At 36.8% G+C, this 20,752-nt stretch overlaps 1 protein-coding gene across 8 annotated transcripts in view; it reads left to right on the top strand.

The window, feature by feature from the left end:
* The window catches only part of PTBP3 (polypyrimidine tract binding protein 3), a 122,228-nt gene that overhangs the window by 26,988 nt on the left and 74,488 nt on the right, over nucleotides 1-20,752 (top strand). For 5 of the 8 annotated variants that reach the window (XM_040481963.1, XM_040481961.1, XM_040481964.1 and 2 more), the window contains one exon: nucleotides 12,151-12,232. In XM_040481963.1, the coding sequence (XP_040337897.1) occupies nucleotides 12,151-12,232 (82 nt within the window). Of the gene's footprint in view, nucleotides 1-12,150; nucleotides 12,233-20,752 lie in introns of those variants that run through there. The other 3 variants (XM_040481962.1, XM_040481966.1, XM_040481969.1) reach the window with 1 other exon arrangement.

The raw sequence follows: 20,752 nt of genomic DNA, 5'->3' as shown, positions 1-20,752 counted from the left end.
CTCTCTCTCTCTCTCTCTCTCTCTCTCTCTCTCTCTCTCTCTCTCTCCCTGCCCCTATTCTGCTTATGCTCTCTCTCTCTCTCTCTTCCTCTCTCTCAAAAATAAATAAATAAACATTAACCAAAAAAATATGTTTAGGTATAGTCACACATATAGTAGATGATGAGTGTTAATGGGGCCACAGTGTTTGGGAATATGATCTCCAAGTCATTTGCAAAGGTAGAGTTACCAATAATAGCTAGTGCCTTTGGGTTTTGGATGTGCTTTGAATAACAGGAAGCTGTGAAATGGCGAATGTTAACAAAAGGCTGAATTAGGAAAAAAATACTTGAAGTTACATACTGCCTCACAGTTAATCTGAAAGCCTCACTGAATATTGTTTGTTCTCTTCTCTGTGTAGTTTTTATTCATTTTTAAATTCCTTTTTAGACAAGAAAGTTTTGAACATAGGTGCCATGTAAAATGTTATAGTAGGTTCTGTGGAGGAAGATATAAAGGTGAGTAATCAGGAGATCATAGTCAACAAGTGTATATACTATGGTGAGACTTTACATAATATCACTTTTATTCCTGTTTACAGAAAAATGTATCCACAGGATTAACATGTGTTTCTGTTCTGGGAAGTGTTCATAGAGCCTCACTAAGACTGTCTGTTAGAAATTGAAAAGGGGGGGCTAGCTTGGCTTCATGGTACGACTTGGATATTAATTTCAGTATTTAAGATTCTTTTGTTTAAAAAAAGTACTAGGATCATAGACAATTCTGAGATAATTTTGATAGCCATTTTTTTTTTTATGGTCATAGCATCTTGATAGGCTAAAACAAATGATATCTTATTCTTGAATTACGTGTGCATTTTTGATATGATCTGAAGATTAACTGTGAGTTAATGGTTTATTTTTCAGAATCTTCCTTACATGTTACTTTAGTGGCTGTTTCTCAGTTGTGTGGATTGCTTTCTATCATAATAATATTGCTCTAATGCTAAATAAAACCACTCTCCATCAAATTTGTTAATGGAACACTTTATTTGTGCTGCTAATTACAGTATTGTTTTGCTTTGTTGGTCCTGTATATTTCATTATTCTTCAATAGGAGAGAACTTCAGTAATTGGTACCAGAGGCAGTGAAGCTGATTGGTGTGTTGACTTAGCCAGAGAGCTAACAAGTCCAGAAAGCAACTGCTGCACTTACGTAAATTTACTGTGTGTTTCTAAGGAGACGGTTGAGCCAGTGTTTTCATGCAGCCCACCTTCTGTGATGTCTTCATTTGGCTTGTTAAAGCCTTTTGTGTAATGTTAATTTGTTTCTCTGTGGTACAGGGGTCTTCATTCTGCTCATCTTCCACCCATCTCTTAAACCATCCTCTCTCATAGCAGTCATCCCTTGTGAGAGATCCTCAATTTGCCTAGTCTGCATCGCTCTTCCCTTACTTTAATGGAAAATTGCTTTTCAGACACATAGGATATAAATATTAAGTATAATTTTCAGAAATTTGTTTTGTACTGAAGTAATCTGTAATTATAGATGGTGATGTGTTTTCAGGAGAAAGAATTTATGTCTAGGAAAGAAAAGTTGGTTTTTAAAAGAAGGGAATGTTTAATACAGAACTAATTGTGTTTTTCTCCTCTTTTACAGAGCTTTACAAAGTAATATGGCTTTTGGGATTTGAGCTTTATAATATTAATAACCTTTGTTTTCTATAATTTGAAAATGAATTCTTGGGGAAAAGCTTAGCCAGTAAATTTTGATTATCAGAATACTTTTCTTGTGACTGAATTTTCAAATGTAAGCCTTTTTGTTCTCTTTGTCTTGTGTTTATCAGACCCCTGTTAGGGTCAGAAAGTTACCATTTTTTTAAAAGTATCGTAACTATTTGAGAGATGAGTGGTTTATTTTATATGATAGTCAACCCTTTTTCTGATGTAAAACAGGATTTTCAGGTATGAAACTTTAGTATCAAATATTTTTTCTTGTGTGATAAAGTATAAAAATAAAAATAGTCATGGGGCTTCTGCGTGGCTCAGTTGGTTAAGCACCCAGCTATTGATCTTGGCTTGGGGTCTTGATCTCACAGTTTGTGGGTTTGAGCTCTGCATGGGGCTCTGTGCTGTCTGCTGCTTGGGATTTTCTCCCTCTTCCTCTCTTCCCCCCCACCCTTTCAAAAATAAAGAAAAAGAAAAATACATTAAAAAATAAAACCAGTCATTCCAATACTTCACTCAATACTATAGTGTTTGCTTTACTTATAAGTTGCTCCTGTTATTCTTGAAAGATCTTGTAGAATTTTTAGACTTAAATATAATTTCTTTATTTATTTTAATGTTTTTATTTTTGAGAGAGAGAGAGAGAGAGAGACAGAGACAGAGAGCCAGCGAGTGCGTGTAGGGCAGGGGCAGAGAGAGAGAGGGAGACACAGAATCTGAAGTGGGCTCCAGGCCCAGAGCAGTCAGCGCAGAGCTTTGATGCAGGGCTCGAACACACAAATTGCAAGATCATGATGTGAGCTGAAGTTGGGCACTTAACTGACTAAGCCATCCAGGTGCTCCTTATATGTGTTTATTTTGAAGACTCTGCAGTGTTCATCATTTTTTTATTATGGCAGTTTATATTTTGTGTGGAAACATAGAGTGTGATAGTTAAGATGTTACATTAATTTATTTAAGGTGTCATATAAATTTAACTTAATTATTCTGGTTTTTCTATACTTGAATATTTAATCACATTTTTAGGTTAAATTTTTCTTTTATAGTTAGAAGTCCAAATGGTAATTCAGAGGTTAAGAATATAGTTTTTAAAAATCTGTTAAATAAATACTTTTATTATATTTGATTGATTCATCATTTAACCTTGAGAGGAATTAGGCCAACTGCAAAGTTAGGGGACATAGTCCACAGAAGACTATCCTCACTTACAACACCAACTGTAAGTTCTGGGGGTTTCCCAAACCAATGCTGAGGTCCCATAATTTGCTAAAAGGATTTATGGAACTCACTGAAAGCTGTTATACTCATGGTTAGTGGTTATTACAGGGAAGGGGTATAGATTTAAGTCAGCCAAGGGAAGAAACACATACGGCAGAGTCTGGGGAAGTACCAAACACAGAGAGCATCCTTTGTCCTCTGTGGCATCAGGACACATTACTTGCCCATCATCAGTGTGTGGTAGTACTTATGGAGTATTGTCAAACAGGGAAGTTCACTTGTGCTTTAGTGATTAACTATATTTTTTTTATTGAGAAGCTCCTTTGTGTAGGCATAATTGATTGCCCTTGAGGCAGATCTCAGTCTTTAGGCATGAGCAAAAGCCCATATTTACCCTAAATTACATCGTTGATTTTTTTGATGTGGTCAGTCCCTTGTCAGTGACCTAAAGCCCTCAAGTTAAAAAAAAAAAAAAAAAAAAAAAAAAAAAGATACTTCTTTCAAGCGTGACCTTCCAGGACTTTAGAGATACTTCCCAGAAGGAGAGGGCAAAAGCCAGACCTCTAATTGGCAAAGTTAAATTCTTTCCTACACAAATTGTGAGCCAGACTCTGAGTAATACTAAAATGTTGTGGGGAAAAAAATAAAATGAGGTGGTCATGTGCTAATTCTAACAATATTTGAAAGACCCCTATAGAAATAAAAATGCTTCTTCCTAGTCACGTGTAGTGTAGTAGTAACTTTAAGTTACTCTACATCGTTGAGTGGAAACTTGAGATTTCTTGCAGTCTTTATGCTCACAAAGGACGAACTGTTTATTTCATTTCTGAATATTCATTTTGAATAGAATACAAAGACTGCAACAGTGTGGCAAAAGCTTATCAGTTATAAAAGGATTACAGACAGGGGCATGGATTCATATTATAATGTTGCAGAATGTACTTAAGATAAAATGAATTATAAAAATAAAAAATCAGGCTGTTTAACATCTACAGATTTATCCTGAGATAATTGAATAAGTATGCAAAGATGCTTAAATAAGGATGGTTATAGTGAAAATTTTTACTTTTTTCTCTTAACAGATCTTACCAGTGTTCTGCAGGAAAAGTCCTAATGCCCAGGCAGATACATGCTTTATTCTTTCTCATCCTCAGAGGTTAATCATGAAATGGGACTTTATTAGCTCTCGTATGCAATCCTATACAAAGAATGTTTCAATTTTATTTATTAGAAATGGATATATATTTTAAGAGTTTGTTACATAAAATGTGAAAAGTATTGCTTCAGTTTTTAAGCATGTTTTATCAAAGCCAAATCTTTCGTTAATTTTTTGCTGTTAGGATGGGGAGGTGATGTTTCTTTTTAAAACTTTAGAAAGTTTTCTTTATTGAAAGAATGTTACCTTTAGGAGATTGTTATCTAGTACTAATTACATTGAATACAAGTAACTACTGACATGTATAGCTTTTGAAAAGGACTGAGTAATTAATCATTAGTGTTTATCTGCTAGTGTTTAGTGATACCTTATGTATTAGAAACATTAATCCTCAGAGGATGGTGATGATGGGTAGCATTATTATCCTCATTTTACAGATGAGTAAACAGCCTTAGATTAAATAACGTGTAGTATCATACAAAGGTAAATTTAAGATTGTGGAGTCTGTTCGAACCTAGATCTGGTCTACTCTAGAAGACTATTTTATTTTCGTCTTTTAAACCACTTCACTCTTATATTTCTGTGTTTATTAAAACATCTGTTTATAGTGGTCCTCAGGTGGGTACACATTAGAGCTTTGGAAATATACAGGTTCCGCCTTAGCCTAGACCTATTGGTTAAGAATCTTTGGGGTAGGACCTGACATCTGGTGTTGATTTTAAACTGATTATATGGGATTCTCTCTTTCTCTCCCTTTGCCCCTCTCCCCCTATTTGAGCACATGCTCTTTCTCTCAAATAAAAACAATTTTTTTTAACTGGTTATATGATTGTAATGTATAACCAAGGCAGAGAGTCATTACATATAATATACCTGACACTGTCCTATAGACTGTGGGGAAATACAATCAAGTGTAAGACACAATAATAGACTGAAAGTGGCTGAAAAAAAAAAACTTTGCATACATATTTGACAAAATGTGTGATATTGATAGCTATACATATAGGAAGAATACATTATGCAAGTGTACTAACATCCTAAAACATATGTACATTTTAATCCCGCAAGGCAATCAAAATTAAGTTCAGCCTCTTCATTTTGGGGAAAGGAAAAATTTCAAGGATGTGATAGTATTTACTTGTGATCATTATGTAGGAATGGATATGTAGTGAAGGGATAGTGTTTGAGGTGGGAGAATAGCATAACGAGGCAAGAATAAAGATAGTGTGTCTGGGGCAAATTACAAGACAGGAGTGTTACTGTGTGTAGGAGGAGGTCTGGGTTAGAAAGAGCTTTTAATGGCCATATTATAGTAAGTTTAGAATTGATTCAGTAAGCAACAGGGAATAATTTCATGTTAATGGTTGATTGGTGATTTACTTGTTAGGAAACCAGGTAACAGTTTATTGAATAAGATGGAAATAGAACTATGAGTAACTCAGTTCTCCCCATATTGAAACTGAAATAGCTTGTGTGCATTAAGAAGACTGCAGGGAAGTTTTTGGATTCTTAGCTGTCAAACATTGTGTGGGGCCTTTGTTAACAGTCTGACACTTTCGCCAGTTGCATTTAAGTAATCTCATGTGCCTGCAAGGGAGGGCTTTCCTGAAAATTTTTTCTGTGTGGCTTTTGGATACTTAAAGTCCAGATTAAGAGTTGGTTCTTTGCAGTAGGTAACTTCTTTGGATGGTGGAAAGGTGTGTTTTGCACTTTTGGCTCTCCTCTTTGTAATGTCTGACTTTCACGACACTGCTTTATTCTTTTTTTTCATCAATCTATCTTTTAAATCGTTTGGTAGAATTCTTACTTGCCTCTCCTTTGAGCTGTTATACCCCTTTGCATTTTATTTAGGAGGGGCTATTTTCTTAATTTTTTATTTTATTTTACAAAGTTCTTATTTGCTCATAATTTAAAGTTGTATACTTTTTCTGGTGTATGTTGTCTGGCTTTTGAGTCTTCCCTTCCTTTACCTTATGTACAGATTCCCATAAGGAACTCATAGGATTGTTTTTCTTTGAATGTTGCCTGTCTTTGAAGGGATGCCTTCTGGATCACCATTGTATGGAACAGTAGTGTGAGGCATGAGCTCTGACAGTGAGCTGTAGTAATTGACAGCTTGACCAGTCTTGTCTTATCCCTTCTTGAGGATTGACCGAGCACAGGTGTTGGTGATGACTATTTTAAGCCAGCAAAAAGTCTCAAGTCAAGTAGGAATCCTCTGGCTTAGAATGATACATCTGTTTTGTTCTGTTCTGTTTTGTTTTGTTTTTTATTTTTTATTTCAAAAAAATTTTTTAATGTTTTATTTATTTTTGAGATAGACAGAGTGTGAGTGGAGGAGGGGCAGAGAGAGGGAGACACAGAATATGAAGCAGGCTCCAGTCTCTGAGCTGTCAGCACAGAGCCCGATGTGAGGCTCAAACTCACAAATCGAGAGATCATGACCTGAGCCAAAGTCAGACACTCAACCGACTGAGCCACGCAGGCGCCCCTGTTTTGTTTTTTGTCTTAACTTTTTATTTGGAAAAATTTCAAGATTTACAACAAATTGTAGAGATACTGTGGAGGGGTCCTGTGTACCCTCCCAGGTTCCTCCAATGGTTACATTTTAATTACAGCACACTATCAAAACAAAGACATTGGTAAAGTGCCTGTTTATAATTGTTTCATTTTGTTGCATGTGTAGATTCATGTAACTATTACAGTCAAGATACAGAACTAATCTATCACCACAAAGATCTCCCTTCTGGCATCCTTTAATTACCCACTACCTCCTCCCAACCATCTCTGCTCCCTCACAACTGTTGGTCTCTTTTCCATCTCTATAATTCTGTCATTTTGAGAATGTTGTATGAATAAAATCGTAGAGCATGTGAATTTTTGTTTTGAGAATGTGATCTTTTGAGATTGCTGTGTATGTTTCATTTTAAAGAAACCACCAAACAGTCCAGAGTGGCTGTACCGTTCCTATCTTCAGTGTATGAGAGATCCACTTTCTTCCACATCCTCACCTGCATTTGATATGTCACCTTTCCTTATTCTGATTGTTCTGGTAGGTGTGTGGTGATGTCTTAGTCTTACATTTTATTTGAAGTGCTCTCTGTGGTTTTAAAATTTGCATTTCTCGGGCAACCTGCGTGGCTCAGTCGGTTGAGCGTCTGACTCCTGATTTTGGCTCAGGTCATGATCCCAGGGTCATGGGATTGAGCCCTGCTTCAAACTCTGTGCTGAGTGTTGGAGCCTTTAAGATTCTCTCTCTCCCTGTCCGCCGCTTGCGCGCTTTCCCTAAAAACAAACAACTAAAGTGCAAATACTGCACTTATTTTTTTTAATTTTACATTTCCTTAATGTCTAATGATGTTGATATTTGATATTTTCATGTGTTTATAGGCCATTTGTATATCTTTGGAGAAATGTCTTTTCAAATGCTTTTTGCCTGTTTATTATTATTATTATTATTGGGTTATTTGTCTTTATTTAGTTTTTGCAAATATTTTCTCCCATTCTCTGGCTTGGTTTATCATTCTTTTTGTTTTTAATGGTGTCTTTGAAGAATGAAAGTACTTTTTTTTTTTCAAAGTTTTATTTATTTTTTTTGGGACAGAGAGAGACAGAGCATGAACGGGGGAGGGGCAGAGAGAGGGAGACACAGAATCGGAAACAGGCTCCAGGCTCTGAGCCATCAGCCCAGAGCCTGACGCGGGGCTCGAACTCACGGACTGCGAGATCGTGACCTGGCTGAAGTCAGACGCTTAACCAACTGCGCCACCCAGGCGCCCCTGAAAGTACTTTTTATTTAAATTGCAGTTAACATAGCCTAATATTAGTTTCAGGTGTATAGTATAATGATCAGCATTGCCATACAGCACCGGTGCTCATCACAGGTGCACTCCTTAATCCCTGTCACCTGTTCAGCACATCCCCCTTCCACCCACCTTCTTCCTGGTAATCATCCATTTGTTCTCTATAGTTAAGAGTCTGTTTCTTGGTTTGCCTCTCTCTCTTTTTTTCCCCCCTTTGGTCATGTGTTTTGTTTCTTAAGTTCCACACATGAGTGAAATCATATGGTATTTATCTTTGGCTGACTTATTTCGCTTAGCATAATACTCTGGCTCCACCTGTGTCATGGCAAATGGCAAGATTTCATTCTTTTTTATGGCCAAATAATATTCCATTGTATATATATGCTGCAACATCTTTATCGATTCATTAGTTGATGGACACTTGGGCTGTTTCCATAATTTGGCTATTGTAGGTAATGCTACTATAAACATTGAGGTGCATGTATCCCTTTGAATTAGTATTTTTGTATTCTTTGGTAAATACCTAGTAATGCAATTGGTGGATTGTAGGGTAGTTCTATTTTTAAGTTTTTGAGGAACCTCCATACTCTGTTCCATGGTCACTGCACCAGTTCGCATTCCCACCAACAGTGCAAGAGGGGTCTCCTTTTTCCACATCCTTGCCAACATCTGTTATTTCTCGAGTTGTTGATTTTAGCCATTCTTACAGGTGTGAGGTGATATCTCATTGTAGTTTTGATTTGCATTTCCCTCAGATAAGTAATGTTGAACATGTTTGCATGTGTCTGTTGGCCATCTGTATGTCTTCTTTGGAAAAGTGTCTTCGTATCTTCTGCCCATGTTTTAATTGGATTATTCATTTTGGGGGTGTTGAGTTGCATCAGTTCTTTATATATTTTGGATACTAACCCTTTATTGTGTATGTCGTTTGCAAATATCCTCCCATTCCATTGGTTGCCTTTTAGTTTTGTTGATTGTTTCCTTCGCTGTGCAGAAGCTTTTTATTTTGTTGAAGTCTCAGTAATAAATTTTTGCTTTTATCTCCCTTGCCACAGGAGAAATATCTAGAAGAAGTTGCTATGGCTGATGTCAAAGAAGTTAGGATTTTTATGGTTTCAGGTCTCATACTTAGGTCTTAAATCCATTTTGACTTTATTTTTATATATAAGTGTAAGAAAGTGGTCCAGTTTCATTCTTTTGCATGTTGCTGTCCAATGTGTAATTTTGTTTTCACCATATTCTTGAACTCCATATAAATGCAGTAGTATGATACAGTATATATTCTTTTGTGAATGACTTCTTATGCTTGTGAGATTTTTCTATGTTAGTGTATGGGGCAATAATTCATTCTCAGTGGCATAAATCATCGAGTGCATTTACAACAATCTATCCATACTAGAGTTGATAACGTAGCTGTTTCCAATTTGATGAGTAGAAACAGTGCTGATGAGAACATTCTCATGTGTTTAGGTGCACATAAGCATGAACTGTCTTTTTTTTTTTTTAATTTTTTTTTCAACATTTATTTATTTTTGGAACAGAGAGAGACAGAGCATGAACGGGGGAGGGGCAGAGAGAGAGGGAGACACAGAATCAGAAACAGGCTCCAGTCTCCGAGCCATCAGCCCAGAGCCTGACGCGGGGCTCGAACTCCCGGACCGCGAGATCGTGACCTGGCTGAAGTCGGACGCTTAACCGACTGCGCCACCCAGGCGCCCCAGCATGAACTGTCTTGAGTGTATTCATAGGAATAGAATACATAAGGTTTGTAGGATAGTCATATATTCAACATTAGTATATTGGGTCAGTTTTCCAAAGTTGTGCCAACTTGCACTCCCACTAGCAATATACTAGTTCTGATGTTCCACATTGTTATCAACTCTTGATATTGTCAGTCTTTTTTAATATCTAGTATTTTATTATGGTTTTAACTTACATTTCCCTGATGACCAGTGAGGTTAAGCATCTTTTCATGTCTATTGGATATGGTTTTAGTCATTTAGATATAGCTTAGACATAACATTTGTTTCTCATTCACTTATAGTGGTTGGTGGCTGTTCTGAAGCTGTATGTGTTCTTTTTCTGGGAATCAGGTTGAAAGAACAGCCCGTATTTAAGGGGGAAAGAGGAAAAAATTAGCAGAAACTAGTACTATCTTTTGAAGCTTCTGCTTGGATTTAGTATGGGTCATGTCTATTCATATTCCATAGGCCAGAGCATATTGTAAAACTGTGCTCAGTGTCAGTGGGTGAGGGAAGTATTCTCCCACAGGAGACATGGCAAGTTATGTCACCATGGATGGGGGTGAAAAATTCTTTCACAGGAGAAAGGGAAGGCACAAATCCTCTGGAACACAAGTAAAGTCTACCACTTTGTTAGGTGCCTATGGAACTCTTTTGTTTTCTTTTATTTGGACTTTCTTAGTGATTGCTAGTGAGGATTTTTTTTCTCCTTTTTTCTCTTTCTTAGTAAGTTCTGGATATAAAATTTGTTGGTTATGTGTATTGCAGATATTTTCTCCCACTCTGTTACTTGCCTTTTATTTTTTATTTATTTATTTTTTATTTATTTTTTTTTTTTTAATTTTTTTTTCAACGTTTATTTATTTTTGGGACAGAGAGAGACAGAGCATGAACGGGGGAGGGGCAGAGAGAGAGGGAGACACAGAATCGGAAACAGGCTCCAGGCTCTGAGCCATCAGCCCAGAGCCCGACGCAGGGCTCGAACTCACGGACTGCGAGATCGTGACCTGGCTGAAGTCGGACGCTTAACCGACTGCGCCACCCAGGGGCCCCTGTTACTTGCCTTTTAAATCTCCTAATGTCTCTTATTAAATAAAATTCTTAAAAAAAACCCCAGAAACCTGGCATACATTAGTTTCAGATGTACAACATAATAATTTGACATTGTGTATATTGTAAATAAAATTAATTTCAGTGTCGTTTATCAGTATTTTTCCTTCATAATTGTGCTTTTGTTTCTTGTTTAAGAAATCTTTCTCTACTCCAAAATTATGAAAATACTCTTTCTGTTACCTTTCTGGAAGTTGAGATTTTCCTTTTTATTTCTTCTTATGTGCTTATTTAATTTCTTCTTGTCCCAAGCTGTCTGTATAAACTCGTCAAGAACGAAAGGGAATAATTTCCAGATGTTTAATACAAGAATTGTTTAAGTAATTGTATTTCTGTTATGCAAACACATCAGTGCTTTGCCTTTCTTTAGCAAAGGCTGAAGTTGTTTCCTACAATGGTACTCAACACTTAAACATTAAACATATTTTGGAGCGTAATTACTATTTTGATATTTGTTGGATAGTTTAAGGATTAAGTTTTATCATCCAGTGGACCAAAAATATTTGATCTTCAAAATTGACCAGGTTAAACAAACAGTAACATTGGAAATTGGTTGATTTTAACTTTGTACATGGCATTTATTGTCCATTGTAAATGTAAACTTTTAAATCTTGGTAATAGATCTTACAGTTAAAATGAGAAGGCTTGTCTGACTTGTCTTTTCGCATTGACAGTTCAGCTTGCAATTGGTCAAAACTCTCATCAGCAGAAAAGAGTAAATTATTTAAACAGTAGTTGTTTAAGAATTAGTACACATTAAAGATCATTCTGAAGATTAATGGGTAAAAAAATCACCAATTATAAAGGGTATCAGCTATCACCAAATATAGAAGTAAATTGCATCTTTGTGTTCAACTTTAAAAAACACATAGGAAAAAATACATGAATAAAAAATGAAAAATAAAAAAATATGTAGGTATCAAGTCAGGATTCTTAACAGGTGCTACACAAATTATTTCCACATGAATACTTAAGAATATACTAAAAAAAACAACCTATTTAAAAATACTAAGTATATTTAAAATATACCAAATATACCTTAAAATAAATTACAGAAAAAATTTCAGGATGCAACCCCTAAGTATGGTTTTTGGTACTTCAAATGAAACATCTGAAGATTGGGTTTGTTCAAAAAGGGATGAAGGATTATGTCCCCAGTTATATGATAGCAGGTTGGCTTTTTTTTTTTTTTTTTTTTGGTATATATAAATAACAACCATGTGGATATGCAGTAATTTTTTTTTTCTGTGAAATTCACTTCTCCAACCTTTAAGTTTTGTGATTCTTGAGGATTTCCCTTTAAAGGCCTTGATATTCAAACAGAAGTAATAATATTAACTTTTAATATTTTTAGTAGTAAATGTGGACCATTATCCAAGACTTGTTTTATTAACAATATTGCCCTTGCTTTTCAGCGGGGATCTGATGAGCTTCTTTCTTCTGATGACATTGACGGACCCTTTACCATGAACAATTCTACTTCTACAGGTGTGTATGGTGAGTTTTTGTTTTTTCAGAATCTAGAATGTTTTCTTCCATGAATTTCAAAAAATTTTTTTCTTCGTTTGCTCATCTAAACATTTATTGAAATGCCATTATTTATAACAAAAACACTTATTGCAGTAAAGTTCAGTAAACATTTATTGTGGTAAAATTTATTGTAGGAAAGTTCACATAGATGAAGTTAGCAGTTGTGGCCCTTAAATTTTAACTTGTGTCTAATTCGATAATTCCTTTTTTGATTGATGTTCTTTGTGTTACATAATTGTGATAAAACTGTCAATATGTTGGTGACCCAGAACAATTGAGTAAAAGAGCTGGATTTAAAAGCTTGTGTTTAATGATGATTTAGAATAATAGAAGTATTAAAACTATAAATTTACATGATTTTAAAAAATTGGAACGTAATTTACATTCCATAAGTTACCACATTGTTTAAAAATACATGTTCTTAAAATTTAGGGACTGTGAAATGAACTGGAAGAGTGCAATACAGGAGGGAGGGTGAACAGTTAAGAGGCTATTGCTGTATAGGATTTCCCAGTTAGGGATGGTAATTAGAACTATAGCACTAGCAGTTGTAATGGAGAGAATTAGAGAATTCACAGAAGGTGAAATTGATAGTAACTGGTGATTAATTGAATATTTGGATAAGGGATTCCATTGATGATTTATTTCCAGGTTTTGGACTTGGATAATTAGATAGATGAGTGGTGGTGCCATTCATATAGAAACTGTAGGAAGAACAGAGTTGGGTAATATGGCAGGTTCTGATGTTTATATATTGAATTTGAAGTTCCTCTGCAACATCCACATGGAAATGTTGGGTAGTCATTGGGTTCTTCCCAACATCACAAGAGAAATTTGGAAGTTAGTATCATCCGCAGTTTAAAAGGCTTGAGAGTGGAGAGTGTCACAAAAGGCAAGATTTTATCCAAATGTTTTTGGAGATATAGGAAGCAGGAATGAGTGAACCTCACTTTCCAGACCCTCAGCCACATGGTGTTTGGGAGAGTGAACAGCTTTTATGTGAGAACTCTATAAGAGAAGAGGGTTAGTTTCAGTTGAGGGAAAAGATAGAAAGAAAATTCACTGAAGAGATTAAGAATGTCTAGGAATTGGTTAACCATGGTACATTGCTCTAGAGGACTAAATGGATAGATTTTATGGGCAGGACAGCAGCAGAGGATTTGTTCACGTAGAAGTGTGAACAGATAATATGAGCATGAGACTAAAGCAGCTTTCTCAAACTGGAGCTGGTGTCAGAGTCACCTGGAGGGCCTATTAAAGCATGGTTGCTGAGTCCATACCCAGAATTTCTAATAAAGTAGATCTGAGGTGGGTCCTAAGAATTTGCATTTCCACAAGTTCCCTGATAACAGTGATGCTACTGCGGAGCCACACTTTGAGAACTGCTGTATTAAGGAAATACTAGAACCTGATATTTCTAAACCTGATTATCCTCTTGGTGTAGGATGCTAAAAAAATGTCCTTATTCCTAGAGTTACAGTACACCTAGGGTGGGGCCCATATGTTTGTTCTTTTAAAAACAGGTCACTTTGTTTGGTCATGTTTATGAACTACCAGGATGGATGACCAGGAGGATTTTCATCCTGGTTGATTGATTACTTAGGGAAAAAAAAAAAATGAAATGTGAGTTTAGCTGGCAACAAGAGTTTGTTGTGTTTTTTACTTTTATGTTTTGAATTTCTTCTTATATCCCATTCCATTCTATGTTCAGCCCACCCTATTTAATAGCTATTTCTGCAAAGCTCTATAAATGGTAACTTCTCAGACTTTATGACTAAAAAATGTCTATTTCATTATCACTATTGAATGTTAGTTAGCTATTTAGAATTTTAGGTTGACAGTTACTTCTCTCTACACTTTGAAGGTATGATTCTGTTATTCTTTTAGCTTCTATTGTTGGGAAGTTTGTGAGCAGGCTTACTACTCTGTAGGTAAAATTACTTCTCTGTAGTTATTTTTAACATTTTTCTCTTTATTTTTGTTCATTGGTTTAGCTGTTTGTAGGTATGGATCACAGGTTCTCAAACCTGGATACTCACTAAAATAGCTTGGGAAGGGGCGCCTGGGTGGCGCAGTCGTTTGAGCGTCCGACTTCAGCCAGGTCACGATCTCACGGTCTGTGAGTTCGAGCCCCGCGTCAGGCTCTGGTCTGATGGCTCAGAGCCTGGAGCCTGTTTCCGATTCTGTGTCTCCCTCTCTCTCTGCCCCTCCCCCGTTCATGCTCTGTCTCTCTCTGTCCCAAAAATAAATAAAAAAACATTGGGAAAAAAAAAAATTAAAAAAAAAATAGCTTGGGAAGCTTTGAGGGAAACAAAGATACTTTGACCTACCCCACACCAATTCTAAAATCTCTGGGTGGTGTAGGTTTAGGCACTGTTTTTCTTTCTTTCTTTCTTTTTTTTTTTTTTTAAGCTTCTTAGGTGATAATCTAAGGTTCAGCCAGTATTAAGGACCATTGCTGGAGACTTAACTTTCATTTATCCTGTTTTGGAGTGACCCAGCTCTTCACAGAACTGCCTCCTGTGGGCACCTGGGTGGCTCTGACTTCATTTTGGCTCAGATCATGATCTCTGTCTCTCTCTCAAAATAAATAAAATTAACCTAAAAAAAAAAAAAAAGAATCAGCTCCTTCTGTAACTCCAGTTAGACATGTATAAGACCCATTTCATTCAGTCCTGTATTTGTTTTAACCTCTTATATTGTCATGTCTTTTTCCTTGAGGTCCTGTATTTTGGATAATTTCTTTAAAATGTTTTTCTGATTCACTCATTCTCTGTTCAACTTTGTCTAGTGTACTGTTTAATTCTTCTGTTGAATATTTGCTTATATTCTAGTGTTTTTCCTTGTGTGAGTAATAGTTTTTAGCTGAATTGTTTTTTCTTCTGTGAGAATCTCTAAGGTGTTTTGTGGTTTGCTCTGCTAGATTTTCTAAGGTACCACCAGCCCCTACATCTTCTAATGTATATGTTAATTTATTACCTTGGAGATTCTTAAGCCAGAGAGGAAGAGAAAATTCAGAATGTAAATTCCTGAACAGAGATAGGCTTCCTTTTTAAATGTTTCTGGTAGATGGGAAATTTCCTCCCTTCCCTCCCCTACCCTTCTTTTCTTTTCTTTTCTTTTCTTTTCTTTTCTTTTCTTTTCTTTTCTTTTTTCTTTTCTTTTCTTTTCTTTTCTCTTTTCTCTTCCCTTCCTTCCTTCCTTCCTTCCTTCCTTCCTATGGGAAATTTTCTAATTTTAGTTTGCTTTTGCTGAGAGGTTTGGCTGTTGACACCTGGAAATTTTACCTTTTTTTTTTTTTGGAGGTCACTTACACACAAAAATATTTTTATGATATTTGGTCTAATATTTGCAAACTTCAAAAAACTTTAAACTTTCAAGATTTTGGTGTTCCATTCCATGACTATATTCTAATTGATTTTGAACAAATTTGGAGAGAAAGGCTTTACTGCTCATTTACAAAGGAGTTTAACCCCTGTGTAAGGTGATTTTTTTGTTTTTTTTTTTGCTTTTAGTTTTTAGTTTTGAGAGAGCATGAACAAGGGAGGGGCGGGGGGGGGAGGGGAGACAGAGGAATTGAAGCATGCTCTGCACTGACAGCAGCAAGCCCATTGTGGGGCTTGAACTCACGAACTGTGAGATCATGACCTGAGCGGAAGTTGGATGCTCAGCCGACTGAGCCACCTAGTGCCCCAGGTATTTTTTTAAAAATACAAAAATTTATTTTATTTTATTTTTTATTTTTTAAAGTTTACATCCAAATTAGCATATCGTGAATCAATGATTTCAGGAGTAGATTCCTTAATGCCCCTTATCCATTTGGCCCATCCCGCCTCCCACACCCCCTCCTGTAACCCTCTGTTTGTTCTCCATATTTATGAGTCTCTTCTGTTTTGTCCCCCTCCCTGTTTTTATATTATTTTTGTTTCCCTTCCCTTATGTTCATCTGTTTTGTCTCTTAAAGTCCTCATATGAGTGAAGTCGTATGATTTTTGTCTTTCTCTGACTAATTTCACTTAGCGTAATACCCTCCAGTTCCATCCATGTAGTTGCAAATGGCATGATTTCATTCTTTTTGATTGCCGAGTAATACTCCATTGTATATATATACCACATCTTCTTTATCCATTCATCCATTGATGGACATTTGGGCTCTTTCCATACTTTAGCTATTGTTGGTAGTGCTGCTATAAAGATACAAAAATTTTTTAAATTGCATTGATAATGGGTAGAATCACAAAATTTTTGTGGTTCTAAATGTGGATTTAAAAATAATTTGTAAAATTTGACAACTATAGCTTCTTTCTATTAGTAGAATATTGCTTGTTTGGTAAAGGAGTTATGTATGCACCAGACCAATTGCACATACACGTCTGCCCCCTGGGACTGTCAGAACAGTATTTTTATCATGACACGGTTGCACCAAAACTTACATTTGTATTACTGCCTCATAAGAAGTTGATGTTGAAGGTAGAACTTTTAAAACTCAATTTTCATTAATGTTGGATATTTCACTTTTGATAGAATGACTTCCCAGAAGCTATACTTTGATTCCTTGAGATGATTCAACATTAAACCTTTATTGGGTAATAACGGATATTTCAGTGTTAGCAGATGATGATAAAACTGATAAGGGGCGCCTGGGTGGCGCAGTCGGTTGGGCGTCCGACTTCAGCCAGGTCACGATCTTGCAGTCCGTGAGTTTGAGCCCCGCATCAGGCTCTGGGCTGATGGCTCAGAGCCTGGAGCCTGCTTCCGATTCTGTGTCTCCCTCTCTCTCTGCCCCTCCCCCGTTCATGCTCTGTCTCTCTCTGTCCCAAAAATAAATAAACGTTGAAAAAAAAAAAATTAAAAAAAAAAACTGATAAAATGTAGCTGTTGGCATAGTTCTGTTAATGGGGTCAACATACTAACACCTTTACACATGGAGAAGAAACTTTGCAAGTAAATTAATTACAAATTTATGGATTTACCGCAAGATATAAAAATTGGAATGGTGATAAACAAAATTGTGTCTTTCTATCTGGGAACCTGACCTGTGATTTCATATTTGTGGGTCCTATTTTATGTCCTTTGGTAATTATGAAAATGTTCTACATATTTCTTCATGAAATGTATACCTTTCCTTTTAAATTTAATCTTAGGAATTACGGCATAGATGGTTTATTGTGTACCCAATACTTTTCTGTTTTCTTCTGTTTTCTCTAGTGACAGAACCCTAATTTTCTTTTTTTTTTAAATTTTTTTTTTTTCAACGTTTATTTATTTTTGGGACAGAGAGAGACAGAGCATGAACGGGGGAGGGGCAGAGAGAGAGGGAGACACAGAATCCGAAACAGGCTCCAGGCTCTGAGCCATCAGCCCACAGCCTGACGCGGGGCTCGAACTCACGGACCGCGAGATCGTGACCTGAGCTGAAGTCGGCCGCTTAACCGACTGCGCCACCCAGGTGCCCCAGAACCCTAATTTTCATCTGGGCACATTGTCTCCCAAATTAAACAGCTACTTTTCAGTCTTCCTTACAGCTAGATGTGGTCATGTGATTAAGTCCTGGCTAATGAGATGTAAGAGGAAGTTATAGAAGTTACTTCTGGAGCATTTCTACACGGGTATACTTTTTCCTCTTTTATCCTACTGCCTGTGGGAGTTCCAGTTTCCATTTTAGAGGATGAAGTTGAAGGCTGCACCCCAACAGAAAGACAAGTAGAGCCTGAGTCACTGATAACTTTGTATGTCACCATTCCACGTTTGGAATGTCTACATTTAGACTTTTTTTTTTTTTTTTAATTTTTTTTCAACGTTTTTATTTATTTTTGGGACAGAGAGAGACAGAGCATGAACGGGGGAGGGGCAGAGAGAGAGGGAGACACAGAATCGGAAACAGGCTCCAGGCTCCGAGCCATCAGCCCAGAGCCATCAGCCCAGAGCCTGACGCGGGGCTCGAACTCACGGACCGCGAGATCGTGACCTGGCTGAAGTCGGACGCTTAACCGACTGCGCCACCCAGGCGCCCCTACATTTAGACTTTTTACATGACTGACAAGTTAACTTTTTTTTGAAGCAGCTGTTATTTCAAATATATTATTATTATATGCAGGACTAGGATTTCGAATCACAATGAACAACTGAGGCAAGCCCTATTATCACTTTGCCATTTTTTTTTTAGACTTTATGTAAGCTGCGGGGCAGGGTGGGGGCACGGTGGAGGGGAACCCAAGCAAACATGGCAGAATTTCTGAGTTGAATAGACAGATCCAGGTTTGAAAGGCTGAGGCTAGGAGCTGTGGAGGCAGTGTATGGGAGAGAAGGGAGCTCTGTGAGAAAAGTGCTCTAGAAATCTACCTTTGAATCTATTGCCAAATAGTAAGCCACACATGCCTTACTGCTAATGGTACACCAGCTCTAGCGTAAACGCTACCATTCTAAACCCACACTAACAAAGCTTAAAAACAGACTCCAGGGGCGCCTGGGTGGCTCAGTTGGTTAAGCGTCTGACTTTGGCTCAGGTCATGATCTCATGGTTTGTGGGTTCGAGCCTTGCATTGGGCTCTGTGCTCACAGTTCAGAGTCTGGAGCCTGCTTCAGATTCTGTGTCTCCCTCTCTCTCTGCCCCTCTCTCGCTCGTGCTCTGTCTCTCTTCTCTCTCAAGAATAAATAAACATTAAAAAAAATTTAAATTAAAAAAAAAAAAAGACTCCAAAATAATTGCCTGATATGAAATTACCTTTTTTTCCAGAAAAGAGTCTGGCATGTTAAAGTTATAAAACAAATCCTAGTGCTCACAATGTTGACTGTTGAGTCAAAAATTGCCAAACATAGAAAGAATCACAAAACTGTGACTCATAACCAGGAGAAAAATCCGTCAACAGAAGAAGACCTAAAAAATGACAGAGGTGATGAAATTAGCAGATTTGGACTTTGAAATGGTTATTAAAAGTACGTTTAAGGATTTAAAGGAAAATATTAGTATAAGACAGAAAAATGGAGCCTATAAAATATCAAATATAATTTCTAAAGATAAAAATACATCTAAAAAACACATGGCATTGCATTAATAGCACATTATATAGTTATATAATGATCACTGAATTTAAAGACATCAGTAGAGGGGCGCCTGGTCCTCCTGGTCAGTAGAGCACACAACTCTTAATCTCGAAGTTGTGACTGTGAGCCCCACGTTGGGTGTAGAGATTGCTTAAAAATAAAATCCTAAAAACAAACAAACAAACCACAATAGAAATGAAAGCATACAGACCAAAAGAGATTGAGGAAGAAGTGAATAGTTTAGTAACCTATAGAACAAAAATTAGGTGGTCTGACCATATATGTAATTAAAGTTCCAAAAAGAAAGATGGGGGTAAGGAAGCAGATATGTCTGCCTCTCCCAGTGACTTCTAGTGGATTTAAAGGCCTGGTGCTCTTTGCTTCTTCCTTCATTTTTCCTCTTTTACCTTATTTGGGAGTGAGGCATCAAAAACTAAGACATTAGAAAACAACTGTATCTACAGGGAAAATTAGAAAGTGATAGTATATGCCTAGGCAAAGGCTCGGAAGAAACCAGAAGAAAAGACCTTAAGTTTACACTTGAGGCTGATTCTTGGTACAGAGAAATAGCCTACAACAAACAAAAAAAGAAAAACAGTAACAAAACGGAAGACCCTGAGGAAGGGGAAGAATCTGATTTCCAGAGTTACCACAGCCACAAATTTGATGCAAAACAGGAGTATAAATATCCAAGAAGCTTAGTGAATTCCAAGTAAGGTGAACTCGAGGACACGTCCCATGAGACACATTATAATAAACTTTCTGCAAAGAATCATGAAAGCAGAAGGAATCAACTCATCACACACAAGGATCCTCAATGAGAATATGAGCACATTTCTCATCAGGAACTTTGGGCACCAGAAAGCAGTGAGCCAATCTATTCAAAGTGCTAAAAGAATTAAACTGTCAACCAAGTGTCCAATACTTGGCAAAACTGTCCTTAAAAAGTATCTTTGTGTTGGGAATGTAAGCTGGTGCAGCCACTTTGGAAAACAGTATGGAGGTTCCTCAAAAAACTAAAAATAGAACTACCCTACGACTCAGCAATTGCACTACTGGGTATTTATCCAAGGGATACAGGTGTGCTGTTTCGAAGGGACACATGCACCCCAGTGTTTATAGCAGCACTACCAACAATATCCAAAGTATGGAAAGAGCCCAAATGTCCATCAATGGATGAATGGATAAAGAAGATGTGGTATATATATACAATGGAGTATTACTCGGCAATCAAAAAGAATGAAATCTTGCCATTTGCAACTACATGGATGGAACTGGAGGGTATTACGCTAAGTGAAATTAGTCAGAGAAAGACAAAAATCATATGACTTCACTCATGGGAGGACTTTAAGAGACAAAACAGATGAACATAAGGGAAGGGAAACAAAAATAATATAAAAACAGGGAGGGGGACAAAACAGAAGAGACTCATAAATATGGAGA

Source organism: Herpailurus yagouaroundi, unplaced genomic scaffold (genome assembly GCF_014898765.1).
Source record: "Herpailurus yagouaroundi ecotype Mexico unplaced genomic scaffold, PumYag 160, whole genome shotgun sequence".
Classification (NCBI taxonomy): domain Eukaryota; kingdom Metazoa; phylum Chordata; class Mammalia; order Carnivora; family Felidae; genus Herpailurus; species Herpailurus yagouaroundi.
This window is presented reverse-complemented; position numbering and strand designations above follow the sequence as displayed.